At 39.6% G+C, this 20,752-nt stretch overlaps 1 protein-coding gene across 2 annotated transcripts; it reads left to right on the forward strand.

Moving 5' to 3' along the window:
• The first annotated feature begins 4,378 nt into the window (after positions 1–4,378).
• ABRA (actin binding Rho activating protein) lies at positions 4,379–19,540 on the forward strand. Of its 2 annotated transcripts, none has more exons than XM_068183047.1 (3): positions 4,379–4,921; positions 12,727–13,540; positions 17,760–19,540. In XM_068183047.1, the coding sequence occupies exons 1-3, from the start codon at positions 4,900–4,902 to the stop codon at positions 18,235–18,237; spliced, it is 1,314 nt and encodes a 437-aa protein (XP_068039148.1). In that variant the 5' UTR covers positions 4,379–4,899; the 3' UTR covers positions 18,238–19,540. The 2 variants fall into 2 exon arrangements, with proteins under 2 accessions (XP_068039148.1, XP_068039139.1); XM_068183038.1 differs by lacking the exon at positions 4,379–4,921 and adding an exon at positions 10,662–11,689 and having other exon boundaries at positions 12,541–13,540.
• Positions 19,541–20,752: the final 1,212 nt, after the last annotated feature.

Consider the following 20,752-nt stretch of genomic DNA (forward strand, 5'->3'; position numbering starts at 1 on the left):
AGACTGAACTCTTTTCAATAAACTTTTGGGTTTTCTATAACTTTATATTCCAATAGAGAAGGTGGTCCATAGAAAATTTTCTAGTAAACTATAATATGCTTTGTGGCATGCAAGATGCTGTGTTTGTTGTAGTACAGTATTAGGGATACTACGGTACAAAAATAAAAAAGAGCTGTGCTTTTGGAGACCTGCTCCCCTCCTGCTCCAGGCATCTCTCTCCACCCAGGAACTTTGTCCACCTTCCACAGAAATTTCTCCTCATTCAGTGCACAGGGACGAAAATGTTTTGCAACAAGCCATTATTCTTTTTATCTGAGGTTTGTTATCACGCACTGCCCTGAGAACATCAACAATAAAAAAATGTTGATTGCAGTTGTCTGTACTGATACTGGTCAGCTGTCCTAAAGCATTCAGCAGCAGGAGATTCACCATTCCCATCATTCAGATAAGAGCTATTGATTGTAAGAGCTCTTCTTAATGTGCAATGTAAAACATGGCATTTAATATAGTTCAACTACAGCTTAGTGGATATTTAGTAAGAGTTGTCAAACACCATTTGCTACTACTCTGGCAATCTTTTTAGGTGGGTTCAACAGTGCACCCATATTTAAAAAGGAGAAGCTTTATTAGTCCCTCTTTCTTCTCGATAAACACTTTTACAAAAGCCATGGAGGGAGGTGGTTAAGTGGTTTCTCGTGCAGAGGAACGTGTGTCTTCTGGGGGCGTCGCGCAGCAAAAGACGGCTGACCGAGGGTGGTTTCAGGTTTCCCAACAGGCCCGTGGTGGGAAGGTATTGCCGCTAAGTGACCATGCCAGTCAGGATCAGAGCTGAGTCTTTCATGTTATACTAAACTCAGACCAGGCCCTGGCAGCATGACCTCATTAACCTCATGACTCTTGATCTCTCAATTATGTCCAAGTCTCCACTCACTGAAGAATTTGGGACAAGTCTGGCTCCAATATTAATTTGTTTATTTCCAAAAATGATCTATTTACATTGGCTTGGAGGTCAGCATCTTTTTTTAAAGACAGTCACACTTAGAAGAGATTATCTGTGTTTTTGAGATGCCTTAATGGTCTAATAATACAGATGTGGGACAGATAGTGTTGTAGAAGGAAATTTAACCTGGGAATTCATTTGCCATCCAAAATTTCAGCAAGAAAACTAAGAGTTATGTGTTTGAAGTGACACTTGAGATTTATTGCAGTCATGCAATTATATGAACTAGTCCTGCATAAGCAATGAAAATTGTTCAGAAAGCAGCTGAAATATGGAAAAGAGCTAAGCTGTAGGAAGATATCAAACAGGAGCATAGATAGACAATACCAGTGTGCAGAGGGATAGCTCTGCGCTTACACAGAAGTCACCCACACTAGTCATTAACAGCAGAACATTTCTGTCTGATCCAGTAGGAAGGCTCTGAATCAATGCTGGTATCTTAATCCTGTTACTATTTCTTCTGCAACCCTTGGTGCCATGTTCAAAGTTAAAACAGTCACAAGGACCCTTGCTTCTTGTTCTGTCCTAGACTCACACAGGATGCAAAACATAAAACACAAAGTCAATGTGATTTTGGCAGAGAAGTTTTCTGGCTATTGCTTCAGAGCTTCATGTGCTTCTTACAAATTTTCTCCAAGAGAAGCTACTGCATTTTCATTTACAGATGTACCTGAGCAACCTTGGATCAAGAGTTTGATGCTTTATTTTGATGAAAGATTTTGCCTAGAGAGGTTGTGGAGTCTCCATCACGGGAAATATTTGAGAACCTTCTGGATGCAATCCTGTGCTATGTACTCAAAGATGACCCTGCTAGAGCAGGGAGGTTGGACCAGATGACCCACTGTGGTCCATTTAAACCTGACACATTTTGCTATTCTGTGATTCTGATCCTGTGATTAAAGTCCTTCTAGAGTTAGGCATGCATATAAATGTCCTATGGCAAATGCTCAGGATTATTCAAGACAGTAAAGACAGACAACTTTTTGTTAGAATGGAGTGGATAGGAGTTAATTCACATTAACCTACAAAGATATTTCTAAAACTAACTCGTGATACATTGATGTTTCTCTGATTTCAGTGTCACTGAGGTAATTTTAAAACTGCTGCCATTGTTACTCTCAAAGACATTAAAGTTAGCAGTTGCCAAAGGAGCAGGAGGAACACTTTCCTAAAATGTATATAGTAAGATGTATCATGTGTGCCACAGGGAAAATCCATCCAACACTCAAGGAAACACTGATCTGTATTCAGATTTATTTGGGTGATTACACAGTGACTGATTACCTTTGTGTTAGTATGTGATATGTGCGTTCATCACTGCCATCATTTAACTCTGCACTCTAGCCTGAGCAGCCAGGAACCTTGAATTCCATTCCATGCCCTTCATCATCTGGTTTGTCCACACTTGTGCATATCTTTCAGTCCAAATAACAAGAGCTTTTCTGTAGCTCAATTAAAATAGTTTTTTCTTCATTTGATGGACCACCACCCTTCACTGGATCAGATGAAAATCACTTATCTTGCCAGGGCACTCGCTAGTGTCATTGCAAGTCCCTGTGTAATAAGCCTTAATCAGCAGCAGTAGATGTTAGAATCTGATTCTTTCAGATTTCCCCAGATTTGAACTGCTTTCTGTACTAAAACATTAAATATGCTTAAAGTAAGACATCCAGGGTGGTTTTCATGTAGGAAAAACAAAAATTAAAATAAGAGAACTACAGTGTTTTGATCTGTGTCTAATATTGCAACTTCCAAAATGTACAGTTCCATAGATGGACTATAGTCTCCAGTCTGTGTTTAATAAATGTCAAGGTACCATCCTGATCTAGATGCAGCTACACAAATATGGAAGATGGAATGGTTCAGTACAATGATTTACTGAAGATTAGATAAAGTTAGATAAAATTATGCTCAGACATAGAAATCAAATCTTCCCTTAGACATTCTTCTGCATTGTTAACCTACATTATTTACTACCAGTATTATTCCCATAAATATTCCAGGATCACAAATTCTCACTAATAAACAACATAAGAAGGTCTTCCTCCCTTTGACTTCCTCAGCTGGCCAGTTGTCTCTTGGTATGTGACTCTTCCCATTACATTCTTTAAAGACCTTCATTGCCTGGCACCCTGGACTCTGCTCTGGGTGCTGGGGTCAGGGCAGTGCTCAGCCTCCTGGCCTCTCCATGGATCCAGTCTCACTGGCATAGCACAGGAATCGTGAGCAGCACCAGTGGGAGGAGCTGCTCAGGGAGCCCGAGCACAGTGCACTCCATAGGGGCACTGTACACTCCATGGCAGCGCTGTGCACTCCATGGGAACACTGTGCATTCCATAGGAACATTGTACACTCCATAGGAACACTACATAGGAACACTACACTCCATGGGAACACTGTACTCTCCATGGCAGCACTGTGCACTCCATGGGAACACTGTGCATTCCATAGGAACATTGTACACTCCATGGCAGCGCTGTGCACTCCATGGGAACACTGTGCATTCCATAGGAACATTGTACACTCCATGGCAGCGCTGTGCACTCCATGGGAACACTGTGCACTCCATAGGAACATTGTACACTCCATGGGAACACTGTGCACTCCATGGCAGCACTGTGCACTCCATGGGAACACTGTACACTCCATGGGAGCATTGTACACTCCATAGGAACACTACATAGGAACACTACACTCCATGGGAACACTGTACTCTCCATGGCAGCACTGTGCACTCCATGGGAACACTGCACACTCCATGGCAGCACTGTGTGCTCCATGGGAACACTGTACACTCCATGGGAATGCTGTACATTCCATGGGAACACTGTGCACCCCATGGGAGCATTGTGCACTCCATGGGAACACTGTACACTCCATGGCAGCACCGCACACTCCATCGGGACACTGTACACTCCATGGGAACGCTGTACACTCCATGGCAGCACCGCACACTCCATCGGGACACTGTACACTCCATGGGAACGCTGTACACTCCATGGGAACACTGTGCACCCCATGGCAGTACTGTGCACTCCATGGGAACACTGTGCAATCCATGGCAGCATCGCACACTCCACGGCAGCACCGTGCACTCCATAGGAACACTCTACACTCCATGGGAACACTGTACACTCCATGGCAGCACTGTGCACTCCATGCCAGCTCTGTGTGCTCCATGGCAGCACTGTGCACTCCATAGGAACACTGTACACTCCATGGCAGCACCGCACACTCCATCGGGACACTGTACACTCCATGGGAACGCTGTACACTCCATGGGAACACTGTGCACCCCATGGCAGTACTGTGCACTCCATGGGAACACTGTGCAATCCATGGCAGCATCGCACACTCCACGGCAGCACCGTGCACTCCATAGGAACACTCTACACTCCATGGGAACACTGTACACTCCATGGCAGCACTGTGCACTCCATGCCAGCGCTGTGTGCTTCATGGCAGCACTGAGCACTCCACAGGGGCACTGTGCACTCCATGGGTGCACTGTGCACTCCAGGGGAGTGGTGGATGGGCAGGTGCTGCCCCAAGGGTTCATCACAGCAAGGCCTCCCCCATGGAATCTCAGGAGAAAGTACCCTTGGAGTACCTCATAACAAGTACATCCTAAACTATGAGGATGAGAAATGTTCTTCCTACACACAATGCGTTTAATTGCACTTTTAGTGTACACACAGAAGATACACTTCCTGAGAAGGATTCTTCCTAAGCTGCAAATTGTGTGGAATACTGTATCACTGGGGCTTGAGTAAACTGTATTCTTTTTATTATTCAACTCTCAAATTAGAAGAGGCCTTAAAGAAGCACATACCCCTGCTCATTACTTTTTCTCGTACCAGCTTTTGCCTGTGGATTCCACTCGCTGAAATGCTTCTCATATGATTCCCATGGGTTTCAAAGGTATGACAAGAAGATTTTATCTTTATTACATCTTTCCTACCATTCAAAGTCTCCCAATCATTTTCTCCTTCTTTCCTGAGTAAACCTGGAACTTTATAAAACACTATCTGAAGAGAAATACCAAGAGGGAAATAAAGACCAATATTGATACACCGCAGTAATTTCAACAACAACAAAAATTATTGGTAATTATATGGCTAAGAAAAGTGCACAAATAGATTACTTTCAACTGATTTAAAATTCTGATATTGTTATTATATTGTGAAACCTGTTAAGCCCTCAGGGACAGATCCATTGACCTCTGCCACAAACCTTAGAAGATTCCACTAAGAAAAAAGAAAAATGCTATTGGCCCAAAATTACTATATCCAGTCAAGTGATGTGAGTACCATAGTACTCTTCAAATGTAAACATGTGTTTCTCCTTTTTTTTTAAGAAAAGAGCTAGAAAATCTGAGAAAGCGCTCTGTGATAATACTGATTTTATTAGTGTTCACTGAAATTCCAAGCCTACAAATCTCCTGGGATATACAAGACTGGATTAATTCAGCAGTGACTAGTGATATAGGGAAAGAGCTAGGAAGGTCCAGGTCTGCAGTCCAGTGAGAGCTACAATCAGTTTACTTGCCTGAGAAGCAAAACACTTCAAGCTGACTAGTCACATATTTTCAAATACCAAAAACCACCCTTGAAAATTCACTACCTTCTCAAATTTTCTGTGCTGAAGTGGCTGACACCATTGTGAGGAATATTATCTTAGTTCAGTCAAGCATAGGGGAGGAGGAATTTGATTTTTCTCTCAAAATCACTATTAGTATACTGATCTGTATTTTGTGCCACTAAGTCATTCACTGGATTAACAGCATAGCTGTCTCTGTGCTGAAGCATGAGGTAGCCACACAATTAGAAGATCAAGTTGCTGACAAAATGAGTGGATACTTGTCACTGCCTCCCAGAACAGCTCATTCCAGTTTGGGTGCTGCTACTAGCAATTAGATATCCTTGTATCCAAGAGGTATGCATAGCTTGCTCCCATAGTGCAAATCAAATGATGGGCAGTTTTAAATAATGACCTGGAACTCCCATTCCTCTACTCTCACCTTCCTTTTGCAAAGTATTTTACCCCATAATCATGGCCTGTTAATTACTGTGACCTCATGTGAGAAGTAAGGCAGATTTCTGAAGCATAGTTTTAAAATGAGGTAGGTGTGGAATTTAATCTAATGTGGTTTAGAAGTTTCTGATGAAAACTAGGCCCATCGTTCGGTCTCTCAGCTCTTCATTGCCGGCTTCCTTGGCAACTGAAGCTTAGTCATGAGCCAAGGGAACATCCATACAGCACTGTAAATACCACATGATCTTCCAGCAATTCCTGTCACTCACTTCTTGACACCGAAAGTCAACGGAGTTCAGGCAGGCAGCTCCAGAGAGCAGCGCTCCTCTCGCAGCCTGGGCACTGGACTTCCACTCAAAGCCAGGGGTCTGCCTGTGCTAACAACAACACAGCTGCACGCTGTTCGAGCAGCTGGTGGCTAAGTGAGAACCAATAAATAAGGGTCTGTCCCGCCTGTGGCAGTGGAATGTGATAGCGGGGGAGCACGGGCAGAGCCAACAGCACCCATGAGAATTCATCTGCGTCACCCAAAGGTCAAGAATCAATCACAGGTTACGGCCTCAGCACGCTGCTATCACCTTTAAAATGAGATCCCCCACACTGCACGAAAATCCACGATGAATTAGTCAAGAGGATTTCTGCTTTTTACCCTATATACCTGCAAATCTGAGCCGTAACATCAATTGTTTCAAATAACGCTTTGGGTCAGGGTCTTTCAGGATATGCAATAACAAAAGAGCTGGGCATGGTTTTGACTGAGGCATTGAAAATATGCTAATTGCTTTAGCCAACTGATAGAGTAAAACAGAAATGCAGTATTTACCTAATTTAAGGTATTTCCATCAGTGAATATTAAAAAAATCTTCACAATAAAATATCAAAATTATACTGAGGCTTGTTTCCTGAGTTCTGAGACTGGTTCTGAATTACACTTTAAAGCAAATAATGAAATATTGCATTTATATTGTATTCAGACTCCATTTTTCTGTGTTGGTTTTCTTTTTTTTGTATAGAGTTTTTGCATTCAAACATATTTCCTAAAATTTGCAATCTGTTTTTCATTTCATTCTCAAAAGATAATTTCAGAAACTAAGATTTTAATTTTTTTTAAGTTGAAATACTTATAATGTAAAGACAATAACTAGTGGCTCTATTAGAAGTACAAATGTAAATTTTCAATGATCCTTCTAAAAACCCATGGTAGGTCCACTATACACATCGAAGGCACAACTGTTTATGTTTTATACTTTTTAATGGCAGATTTTAATATGCTAATAAATATAGTAGACTGTAAAGACAATACAGAAGAACCAAGCAATGCACATGCAGTGATAACTGGAAGTAAATGCACTTTAAACAGACTAGTGATAAAGCAAACACTTATAAAGTGGTTCATTCTGGTCTGATTTGTATTGCTCTAATTAACTGGACACTGTCCCTGAATTTTTTTTTTTAATTGTAAAAATTATATTTTCTTCTAACATTTGCCACTTTGAAATCTGAGAAACCCCCATTAGCAGAAACATGCAGTTTATGTTACTCTAAAAAATAAAAGTCACAATGCATGGGAGCACTGCCTTGTTAATAACTGGAGGACACTGATTTGATTATGCCTCTTATCTCTTGTTTGTAACATATTTTGACTATATAGAACTGCGCTTTTATTTATTTTTTTACCTGTGATTTCTTTCTTGTAGATGTGTAAAATACATTTATCATCTCTCACATTACATCCAGGTGTCTGATTTCGAGTTCTCCCATTCTGGTATGCCTTCCGTCCATCTTGTATTGCAAAGTTATGTGAAGACTTTCAATTCCTCATATCCAGTGTTCTTCTCAGATTTCAATAGCAACAAAAAGGCCACATTCTCAAAGCCATAAGACTATTTCTAGGTAAACTTTAAACTAAGATATGTCAGCAAGTTGGAACCACAAAATTAAATTACTTATTACATAATTTTCATATCAGAAAAGCTTAACCATTCACTGACAAATAGATATGATCAATACAAACTTGAATAGCAACATATTTGTGGATTCATTTCAAAGGCTATCTTGTTTAAATGATCTTCAGAAAGTTCTCCATAATGCAAGTAGAACTAAATGCCTCATGCAGATGATTTCCTGCAAGTGTTTGCTTACACTTTTAAACAGAATTGCTTCATTACTGCTTCTTACTTGTTTCTATTAATTTACTATAGATATTCAAATAAGAGATGCATTTATGCTCAAAGGTAAAATAAGAATAAAAGCATGTGGTCTTACTTCTGCTTCCTTTCCTGTATAAATGTTATTAAACTTGTATGGATTTCTTACAATCTTCTAACTCCAAAAAAAAGTTGTGGGCACTATTTGCAAAAGTAGGAAAAGGGTGCCAAAGTGCTTTAAGCCTCCACATCCCAGTCTTAGTTTTCATCTTCTGAAATGTGAAGACAACTTTACAAGACAGCTAAGAATTTTGTCACTTGAGTAGCAGGTAGGAACTTGAAGATACATGGATTCATGTAAACCCATCCTGAATTGGGTTTGTCAGCTCTAACAGCCAGGTCTCTCTACCAGATTGCAGCAAAAAATTATGCTGAAATCTCATCCTCAGCCAGCTGAGAATCTGCAGGGCTATTTTCTATTATTTGGGTAGCTTGCATTTAAATCTGTCTCACCTGGAGGGAGAGGAGCTTTGGGGCTGCACTTCACAAATAGCTGCAGCTCCTGCTACTGGATAGTGCATCTTCCCTCTCCCCATTACCCTTCCACAACTAAGAGTCTGTCAGCCTTGGTTCTGACCAGGGTTTTCTTCAGGGTTTGTTGGATTTATTTTCTTCACAGAGTAGTGCTGCCATGATAGGTCATGGATAAGCCCTGATCTCTCATATATTGAATCCTGATGACACATAATTAAATGCAGACTCAAAATTCCATGTAATTATTACAGAGGGATAATTTCTCAGTACAACACAATTTCAGTTAAACAAAAAAGGCTGCGGCCAGATATAGGATGCAACTATAAGAAACTACACCAAAGAATGCATAAACTTCTTTCAGTTAATGGCTGGACACAACCCAGTCCAAAGGCTCAGAAGCATCCATTTCTTGGAGCTCAGACACCTGGATTGTCCATGGAACTGCACGCTGAATGAGACACAGTTGCTCACTGCTGTTGTTAGAAGGGATTTGTTTGATGTGAACTTTAAAAATAAGGAAATCCCGAACTCTAACTCCTGTTACAGGTTTCCAGTGATAACTGGCAACGTATGTACTTTAACTGTGTCACGGTGAAAAGAATTCCTGAGATTCCTGATAATGGCAGCTGGTTATGCTTAGGAAAGAAACACATCTTGTTTTCGTTATTCACCACTAACTCTGGGGAGGAAGACAGCATCTTTCATACACTTGCAATTGGTTCAAAATTAAATTCCTTGGAATCAAAAACATTGAATAATTTATGTCAGTGTCTGACAAGGTAAAGTAATGTATGAAGGATACAGTTCTACCTTTAAAATTAATCATCCTTAAACAAATCAAAAATAATTTGATGGTATACTGGTCTCCCAGATACTGTTAGTCTTCTGCAGCAAAGAGAAAATTAAAGGATTTTTAAACAGTTTATAACCATACAGGGAAAAAATCGATCCGGGGGGAAAACAAAACCAAACCATCACACAGCAAAAACATCCCAACTTTTATCTCTGACACTGGCAACCCCTTAGCTGGTCCTTCACAACTTTGGATTCAGGAAGTCAGAGGTATTATGTGAGATGCAACTATCCACAAACAGCAACAAGGTCTTAGGGACATGTGCAGACTTGTCTAAAGGTGTCAAAGAGATTAAATCCCAGAAATGTAGGCAGCCAGGGTCAAGGAAAAAGAAGTTTACAATGTCAGTATGTGTCAGGCTTGCTCATTAAAGTTAATACTTTCTCCAATTACCTTTTCTCCTATAGGTCTTCTTCAAGAAATGGTCTCTCCACTCTGGCCTCAAGGATAGTCGCTGAATTTGTGAAAGCCTGTGACGGTCACCCTCACACAGCCTTGCTAAGCATTTGGGAGTGCATTTTGTGACCTTGTGATGTGTGGAAGACACATAGAAAATGTGTTTTGGTCCAGCCTGCCTAAAACTGCAATAAGACATTTGCAAAGTAAACAACACACAAAGTATGAATATCACTGGATGATTTGGACATAATTTATACTTAAAATTAACTTCTAGCTGGCAGCACTACCATATAAAATGAGACAACATTCAACAAATTCAAGGCATCATCATTGTACACCCTAAAATTAAGAATTATAAAGATAAGTCATCCTCAGAATAATTATATCAAAGTTTCACTGGCACTTTGGACAAGTCTGTGATAACACTTCAGCTTAATACAGTGACCAATTTAAACTAAACATTTGTTTAACATATTGTTGTGCAATATGGATTTAATAGCAGTTTAGATCTGTAATTTTAGTGTTTTTCATTAGTCTGTAACCTTTCATTGTCATTTATCTAAACTATCTAAGCATTAAGTCTGTAGGACTGACCAGTATACCATGGTCAAGTCCGTCAGAAAAAAACCCAGAAGTCTCTTTAATAACAACTTCTTTGAAATGTGCTGTAATTTCTAAACATTCCCCAGGAATGCAATTATTTTTCAGTGCCATGAATTTCAATACAACTACTTGCAATTATTGTATAAGAGCAAAAGTGTTCAAGAACCTCAAGAGTATTTGCAGTAATAAACTGAGAAGAGTCCTTTGATTGCAAAATACAGCCTATTAACCAGTGGAATAGATTGACTAGACAGTGGGGAGTATCTACTGCTGGTAGTCTTTAAGAGCAGGTAAAACAGGATCCAGGACACATGGAGGTGGAGCTGACCTTGCCTTATAACAGGGATCTCTATTGCCCTTACGCTTCAGGATTGTCCTTCCACAGTCCCTTGTACCACTGCAGTCCTTCCTTGGCCTGACCCCTTATCTGTATTTAGCTTTCAGCTCATTCTTAAAGCCTCAGCCACCCTTACACTCCAGAAACCACACAGAATGATATAAAGAACTGGTGCAATACTCCTATTCTGCATGTGCATTTTCTTTCACTTGCCTCTTCCTTGTATTTTAGGGAGCATGCACCCCCCTGTGTGCATGCATGGACATGTGTAAATTCTAAGCACAAGGAGGTCCAACTCCTGATTAGCCTTAAAATGACCAAAATAAATGTTTGGTGACACATGTTCCTTAATCAGGTTGTGTGGGTACATCTCACAATGTCATCTCACAGCTATGACGCAGTGGGCAATAGCTGAGACTGTACAGTACACAGAGGTGACACATTTTTTTCTAAAATAAAAGCATGAGTAAATATCTAATAGCAACACAAACTTACATTATGTCATCAGTTTTGAAGAGGAAATTACTCCACAGATTAATGAGGAATTCTACATGGAAGTCAAAGGTATGATGTAGACTTACAGCATTAATCAAGAGCTAAATATGATCTGACCTACTTCGAACAGCCCAGCCTTTAACAGAGAGAAGATTAAAAAAGGCAGAGTACGAGCGTCCATATTTATCTCTGATGTAACACCAACAAAGCCAACAGAATTCCTTGAAGTTCTGAGTGCCTCAGAGCACCACATGGCAAGAGCCATGGGTCATCCTGTAATCTGCAAGGTATGATGGATTGAAAAAGCAATGACATTTTCCGTTCCTATTTAGGAAACATTATACTAAGAAATTAGATATCACAGGACTGTATCTCAGAAAAATGTTTATTACCATGCAACAATGGATTTATCAATTCACCAAACAATTTTACAAGTTTGAATATGAACTCACTCTAGGAAGTCCTCTGGAATGAACAAATCATAAGGTTTCCTAGAAAAACTGGTTTTTTTCTAGATTGTACACAGTAAACATAATTATGCTGTATATAACTCTATTGAAAAGCAGTGAGAAATTAAATAGGTTATATTTTATTTTCTCAAAATCCTAAAACTTGGAGATCATTCATCCATCTCATCAAGTCAGACTTACTATACTGATCCGCAGACATAGTGATTCCCTCTTAGTGCTGACACCAAACATGATAGTGTTCCCAGGCCCCCCTGAAGGTACATTCTAAAGAGAGAGACATTAATAGATAATGACTGGGAAGAGAACTCATAAATACCTTTTAAAAAATTAACAAACTTCGATTTTCTTGGACACATGAGCAATAAGAAAAAATCACCCAGTATCTTTTTAGGAAATACCTCTAAAAATTTCTCAGTCATAACTTGCTTCTGGCTTCACACTCCATGACAAGGGCCACTATTTTCTTGTGATGATGAGGAGTGTCCATTCTGGCCAAAGTTCCTAGCCACTGACAGCCCTTCACATTTAGAATTTTCAGTCACTCTGATCAGGATCTCTAACCCAAGTGATGCATTTCCAAAAGAACAAGACCCTTGCCAGCAAACTGGGAATTCAGCAGTCCCAGGGAGGGGGGACTAAAGGAGCTGTTACTTTCCCACTATTTCCAGAACAGGTCTGTGTCACACTGTTTACATCATGCATAATTCATCTGCTGTGATGAAATGTAACCCTGCGTTTTAAAAAAAGACTTCTGCAACAGTGAGGATACTCTATCTTTGTGAGAAGCATGTCACATATTTTCCATGGGCATCAACTGCTCCTGCTTCTATTTAAATCTGTGTGGCCCTCTTCAGAGGGCATTATTCACTTCAGGAAGCCCATTCAGAAGGTGCTGAGCAGAAGAAGGGGAGAAGCCAGGATGGCAGCAGACAGCAGCATGGCTCCTGAAGAAAAGCTGAGACCTGCTCCTGTGAAAAGGGCTGTCCACAAGATCCGGATGGCCACCCAGGTCTTCAGCTTGGCACGAGGCTGGCAGCAGTGGGCATCTGACCACCATGTAAAGCAAGAGCAAGAGCCCTCTGGATGGGTCCCCACTGCTGAAAGCTCATCAGCTCAGCCTGTACAAGAAAGTTCCTTTGAAAAATGGCAAGTTCCATGTGTCAAGAGGGACCAAGAAAAAGATGATAAAAAATCCTTAGCAAAGGAATCGGTGACAATAAGAGATGCTGAGGAAAAATCAACTGAATCAGATGAAGACCTCAAAATGTTCAGCATTAAAAGCAAAGAGGTGACCAAAACAATCGTCAGCAAAGCCTACGAACGAGGGGGTGACATCAGCCTCCTCAGTGAAAGATACAAGAACAACAGCAGCTCCGAGATGACCAAACTCAAAGAAGAATCAAGTGCTATTGACAAAATTCTTAGTAACAAATTACCTTCAACTATAAGGAGAAAGTGTTCAAATGTGGTATCAGAGCTGACCAAGGGCTGGGAGAAGATGGAAGAAGAGGACAAAGATGGGCCCAAGGGAGAGCTGCTGCTAAAGTGTCGTGATGACAGCCTGGATGCCCAGGACAGCGGCTATGGGGAAGCAGAGGACAAGCTCGAGCAGGAAGACAGTGACCGGGAGGTGACAGCTGTGAGGATTAAACGGCCTGTCCCATCTCTGTAAGTAAAGCATCTTCATTACATCAACACAAATGGCAGAGGGGTACAGCTTTCCATGAGGAAAATGGCGGGGGGTGGGGGGAGGGAGAAGGAAGTGGTCAAAGATGAACTGTTATTCTTGATTTAGAAGACAGTAATCAAAATTCAGGAGATCTTTCACTTATCACTCCGTGCTTAAGTAGTTACTCAACAACATTTGACTATGTACCTAATACAAAAAGTCAGGAAGTTATATTTGGGAGATGTTAATTATATTTAATTTGCACACTGGATTTACTGGTTCATCAAAATAACTACTTCTTAACACTTAGTCCATATTTCATAATCACAACTTTTACCTCATCAAGAGCTTTTAGGTAGTCATTTATTTCAGCAAATGTTGTCTAAATCGATATATTTGACAAGTAATATTTCCAAATACTTATTCATCATTTTGCTTAGTATAAATTGCAAATATCCTCAGGAGCAATTTGAAGAGAATGTCCCAAATTAATGTTGCAGGAATTACTTCCACATATTTCTTACCAAAAGTTGGGTTCACTGCTTCTCTTTGGAAGCTTTCCATGAATTTGGAATTCATCAATTCAAAGAAAGGAAAATTGCACAATATCTTGGACCCCAAGCTCATACCGTATCTCAATTGCATTTTCAGAAATTAAAAACTGGATCAGCACCGATGATGAAAAACTGATGAACATGCCAAAACAGACACTGTGATCCATGTGCAGACAGGCAGGCAGGCTGTATCATGGCCACTGTTTTGGTTTTACACCTCACTACTGATGAGCAGTATCGTTACCATTAGACTGTGACTAATACAGTTATGGACCTCAATCATACAGAACCTTTAAGCACAGCTATCTGAACACACACCCCCAGAGCTATTTTAACTATTCAAATGGAATTAGAATGATGCTTTGAAGTACAGCTGAGCAGTCAGCTCCTGTAAGAAGAAAATGGTTAACAGCCGAAGTGAAAAAAGCTCCCCAGCAACCTAGAGCTTAAAAGTTTGTGGTACCTGCTTTTGGCAAGGACTGTGTGTACCATCCTTTCACAGAAGTTATGACCTCAAACCAAAGATTCCAAATATACAGTGGAAAAAAGATACATTTGCAGCACTTATCTGTAAACAACTTCAATTAAAAGAAATTTTCTGTTTCAGATGTTATAGTAGAAACAGACCAACTATCTAGCTTCTGTTAAACTTTTCTTATATTTTCCTCATATGTCTAATTTTAGTGCTGCTACCATGAAAAAAGATTGATTAGCCATATTTATTGTGATCCAAATTATTGAAATAACACTCTCTATGTTACTTACAGCTCTTTCTTCCACTGAAATCGAACACAGAACTAATTTCCTGCACTTAAAGTGCTGCTATCAGGACTGAACTTTTTTAACTATTCATTTTTAAAAATTTATTTTACAGCCTCAGAATATAATATTTCAGCCTGCTACCCTTATAAACCTTTCAATGTGGTTTAATCTTCTTCAAAAAGGCCATAAGTACACAGTTGCTAAAGTATATCTCCTATTTCCCTCTCCATATCCCAGGAAAAAAGCATCAATACAAGTATTTTGTTTTCCTCACATCACACACCTTCATTATTTCCAGCTTCACTGCTTACTGGAATAAGATTGCTTCCTTAGTAGAAGGCTTGTTGACTCCTATTGGCATAAGAAACACTCTTCTGCTCATGCTCAGAAGCAAAAAGGATGCAACAAAAGGGATATAAAACTCAAAAAACAGGATTCATACCTTTACAGATAGAAAGGTAGAAAGAAACGGCAAATATGCAACATGGACATTATTTGCCTAGAAGGTCAGAATACATTTAGGATGATCATTCTGGTTAACAGGTTAACTTAGTTGATTGTTGCATGTAAAGCACTTAGACTGGGTAGAAGTTCAAAACCTTCACTTTGGGTACACAATCCTTTGTGTCGGTGCAGTAGAAACATGAAGAAATGCTTTATGTGTACACAATTCACTTTTTAAACCTGTTATTAAGCTAAATAATGGCAAAAATAGCACTTCAGCAACTAAAAATGATTAAATTACAAGCTGCATTAAAAAAGTAAGGTTTTTTTCAAGCCCATATGAGGCATGATAAAAGCAAAAGGATAGATAAGATGGTTATCTCAACCACTGAGAAGATGATTTGGATGAGGAAAGCAATAATAATATTGTGTTAGAAAGGAAAATTAGTTTCAGTAGAAAAAGGAGGGAATACATTCTAGACTGTTAAGTAAGTAACAAAGACTGCACAGACTCCTGCTGTCTCAATCCCCCTCTTCTCTCCACTCAACCTGGGGAACCAAAGCTCTAGGACTTTCTCAGTGGTCATAGTCCCTGGAGAGAAGGGGAAGCAGCTGGCTGTGGCTGAGGAATAAGTCCTCCATGACGATATCTACTCATAAACTCCACTTGGACTGATGGCATCACTTCTTCAAGGCAATTTTGATTCACTTAGGACTTTTCCCCCGCCTTAACTGATAGCTTCCACATGAAGAGCTAGTGAAGCAATCTGAACTTCAGCTGGAGTTCAGACAGTGCTGGCACAGGGTTTCTGTGACTTTTGAGGTAGCCATAGGCTTCAGGAGGCAAATTCCTTTGGATAGCCAAACCCTGTGCCCACAGTTCAAGGGCAATGAAGGGACAATTCAGGTGAAGGGACAAAGGAACACAGCTCTCCCTTTCTCCGTATGCCAAGAGCTTATATAGAGGAGCATTTGGTTCATTGTTGGGAAACCAAATTGCCTATGTTTACCCCACTAGTATATTTTAATGCTTTCCTGCCAACACCTACCTGTTAGTCGTTTACACAAAATTACAGGTACATACATGCTGCCCTCTCTCAGGATGCTCTGTAGTCACATCACAGAAGAAAGGTGCACTTACTTGGCAACTCAGTATGCTTAGTTCTGATGATCTTCCACCAAATTGATAGGGAAAAGTATTTTGGAGCTTTTTAAACAGAGTTTCTCAATACAACTAAGCCAATCTTAGGGCAACTCCACAGCTAATAAAGTAATGCAGCTCTCCTAGTTCTTTTTCTATCCCTAGCACTAGATGTTTGCAGTTCTTACCCTAGCATAGCCCTGCCCAATACTGGCATCTTTCTGGTGCACTGATCTGAACTAGGAACATTTCTATGAGCCCTATTCTCTATTTCAACCAGCTTAGTAGAATACAAAGGAATGATCAAACAGTGGGGGAACAGAATTTTCTACAACTTTGCAGCCCTGTGTACTGTTTGCTAAGTACATTTTGATTTTCTGATGTTAATATTCAGCTGACATTACTGGGGAGGTTTCAGAGCAGCCTTTGGGGAGTAAAAATATTAGAAAACAAATTACTTTGGCACAGCTACAGCACAGCATAGTCCCAGCTGAGTTCAGTACATATACATAGACAGGATGTGGACAGCACAAAGACTAGCTCAGACTATCTATAGCCCCCCACAAGATGTGAAATTGGCCACAAGAGGATAGTGTGTCTGCCTGGAGTCATCCAGAACTACTACACACATTAAAAAAAGGAAAAAAAAAAAATCTCTGAAGGTCTTTCCTTATCCTTTGTCCTTGACACTTTCAGGCTTCTACCTTAACCATGGGAATGTGAATTTTGGACTTCAATAATTGTTCAGAACCATACTCCAAATACAGAAGCACAGACAGAGCTACTGCACTCGATTAGCTTTTTGTTGTTGCTATAATCATTGACATCTATTACAGAGGACAGATTTTTCTAGTCACTACCCTCTAGTTTTCAGCCAGGTCATACATCTACAGCAATCAGCACCTCTCACCTCAGGGCAGGCACACTTTCAAGCTTGGCCAAGCAGGCAGGAATGGGGAACTGCATGACTGACCAAAGGTACAGAAAGTGCAGGTGATCAGCAACATATTGTTTTGTTCCTTTACAGAATTAAGTCATTCTGGGACAAAGTTTGGCAAAACAGGCTCAGATCAGGGCTGGAAGGTGGTAGTGTAGACAGGATAAAGCTGGGATCATGGAACTTGCCTTTGTGCACAAACTGAATGTGGATGAACAGCCCCATGAGAACTAATGTAGAAGTGGTGAACTCGTGCCACCTGGTGGATTCCAGCTCATCCCAAAACCACAGAACCCAGTTACAGCAGAGACCAACAAACAGCAGAACTGTATCAGGAAAGGTGGACATGCAAAGCTCAGGTGTGTTTCTGTGTCTTTCAGCGCCAGCCGGCTGAGCGAGGAGGCGCGGAGCAACGCGCGCAGAAAATGTAGCGCCGTGCACAGCCTCAAGGACAAGTGGCAGGAATGGGCTGACCAGCACATCATAACACAGAAGCTGAACCCCTTCAGCGAGGAGTTTGACCATGAGCTGGCCATGTCCACGCGCCTGCACAAAGGAGATGAAGGATATGGCCACCCAAAGGAAGGAACCAAAACTGCCGAGAGAGCCAAGAGAGCTGAGGCCCACATCCACCGGGAGATCAGGGACATGTGCTTCATCATTGAATCGATGGCCAAGCCACGGCCTGATGGCAAGATCCAAGTCACTTTTGGGGAACTTTTCGACAGATACGTTCGTATTTCAGATAAGGTTGTTGGGATTCTGATGAGAGCCAGGAAACACGGGCTGGTGGACTTTGAAGGAGAAATGTTATGGCAAGGAAGAGATGATAATGTCATAATTACTTTATTAAAATAAGTTAGGCTATAACCAGAACAACTTTTGGAACTTTTCTCCTCTTCTCCCTTGCCATTAGCATTTGCACACTTTGAATATAAGATTCCCCTGTTCACCACACAGAAAAGAATATTTTTTGAAGTATGTATTTTATAACTAGTGCATGCTAACCCAAACATCCAAATGGACTTCATTTTATACCAGAAGTGCTTTCAAGACAATTAATTACTACATAAAAAATAATGAGAAAAAGCTATATGGAATAAAAGTAGCTGATGATAAAAGCCCAGAGCAATATAAATAGCTACAGGAATATGAAACACGCCAGATCAGAATCTGAATGACAAACTAAACTCAAGACTAAGTTTTTGATCTGAAAAATGGTCTTATGCATGCACTTCCTAATTAATTAATTTAACTACAATTAAAATTACCTTATTTAAATAGAGAATAAAGGATACCACATCTGTTTTCTTTAAAAACACAATATGTAACTATTACTGCAGTATTCTCTTGTTGATACAACTGTTGACACAGCTTTCTCTTACATATCACATAAAAATTCTTCTTTTTATAAATGGGGTTATATATATTTGTTGTATTTATATAACTAATTTTTTAGATTGTGTCATATTTAAACTTATGGAGGTTGGAATGTAATGAATAAAAATATTTTGGTTAGATAGCTACCTAAAATACCTTCTATGTAACATTGTGCAATGTCTTATCTGATTATCTATGCTGATACTGTTCTTATAAATACAGCGAAAAATAATATGTAACATATAAAAACTAGCCAGGTATTTGTACTTTTGTATACAGCAAACAAGTGACTAACATCATCATCTCCTATTGAAATGTACCTCTGTGAAAAAAGAGAGAAATGGCATTCATAACTTTGAGGAAAATGCTGTTCCGCATCAGACAGAAATACTGACCTAATTTTAAAGGCTTTGCCATTCCAATATCACTAAAATAACGTATTTCAGTCCAGGTGATGCTGAAGAGGACTAAGTGCTAATGAACTAATACTTTTAGGACTTAAAATTATATTGTTCACAAATCTGAGATCTCTGTAAGGTCTCTGCTACTTACTGGATTAGAGAGATCAATTTCTCTACTACTGTAAAAATAGCTGTTCTGGTAAAATGTGTGTGCTTCACACGAAAAGCATTTGTTTCAGAGCAGATGCCTGGGCAAGCAATGAAAAAGAAGTGCTTTTTCCCCCCTTAATATTCTTTCAAACTGAAAGAGCAAATATCTTCTTACAGAAGTAGAGATGTATTAACATCTTGTGTCTGATAAAACAAATATTGCTGTCTTATTATGAGTACAGGTACTCCAGTCTGAAGCTTCAATGTACAAATAAACCAAGTATTTTATAACTTAGCAATACAAGAACTGACTACATCTACTCTAAATCTATGTAAATCATTAATATTTTAGGCATAGTTATGTGACTCTATGGAAGAAAAAAATTGTAAAGTGGAATTGGTGGAGCTTATTTAATATTTTCTTAAGATCTCTTACACTACTCAAGTTAACCTACAAAATGGTTGTCTTAGTGCAATACTTACATATCATAATTTTTACCTGCATATTCTTAACTTATTCTTTGCATCTTATATAATGACCTTTTACAGCTATCTAAATTGTCTTGACAAAATTTTGTTGTCAAAGGAATACATGAAATATAAATAAAAACCTTAATTATTTATTGGGTTATTCTCCCACACACTAGAAAACAAGTATGTGTGCATATTCAGTGAAGTAAAATATCAGTAAGTTGCTTCAAAATATAAGCACACATATATTCTCCTTTTCATAGGCTGTTAAAATATTTCCTGTGGAGGTTTCTCTGTCCAAAGCACCAGAAAAAGATTTCAGAGTACATGGCACCAGACCTTATACAAAACACCTGTACAAAAAATACACACCAAAGGCATGCAAGTGTTAAGTGAATTACATATTTCTGCTCATGAGAATTCTCATCCTACCACAGGAAAACACAGCAACTCTAACACTGTAATCACTAATATATCACCAACCTCACCAATTGGTAGCTCACTGCAGGTAGCCTAAGCCTCCTCTTCAGTCATCCCAGTGTTAAAATCTATGCAAAATGAACCAACCCCCCCAACTTTTTCCTATTCTTCCCTTGAAACTATTGCATTTCCAATTGGATGAGAAAACCACGTGACATTACTAGTATTTTTGCTCATACTACTCTCTACTATTTGAGTAGGCAGTACCATGCAAAGCCTTTGAATTTCTGAAAATAATTTATCATTTCTGTCAAAAAGAAATATTAAATACTGATATAAATTATGGTGTATGGAAGCATTTAATGTAGGTTATATGCTTTATAGCATTTCTTACATTAAGTTGTGTGACAAATTTATCCATAGTGTAGGAGATAATAAACCTGACCTCATTAAAAAACAACCAAACAAACTACTGCCTGAATTACCCACCCTACCTCTCCTACTATACTGTGTAACATTTCTGTGAAACAAGTACAACCTCTGCCAAATTC

This window comes from Anomalospiza imberbis, chromosome 1 (genome assembly GCF_031753505.1).
Source record: "Anomalospiza imberbis isolate Cuckoo-Finch-1a 21T00152 chromosome 1, ASM3175350v1, whole genome shotgun sequence".
NCBI lineage: Eukaryota > Metazoa > Chordata > Aves > Passeriformes > Viduidae > Anomalospiza > Anomalospiza imberbis.

Coding starts and splice junctions, on each gene's coding strand:
- ABRA (XM_068183038.1), top strand. CDS start 12,660: ATGTCACATATTTTCCATGGGCATCAACTGCTCCTGCTTCTATTTAAA. Junction 13,541..17,759: donor AAACGGCCTGTCCCATCTCT/GTAAGTAAAGCA, acceptor TGTGTCTTTCAG/CGCCAGCCGGCTGAGCGAGG.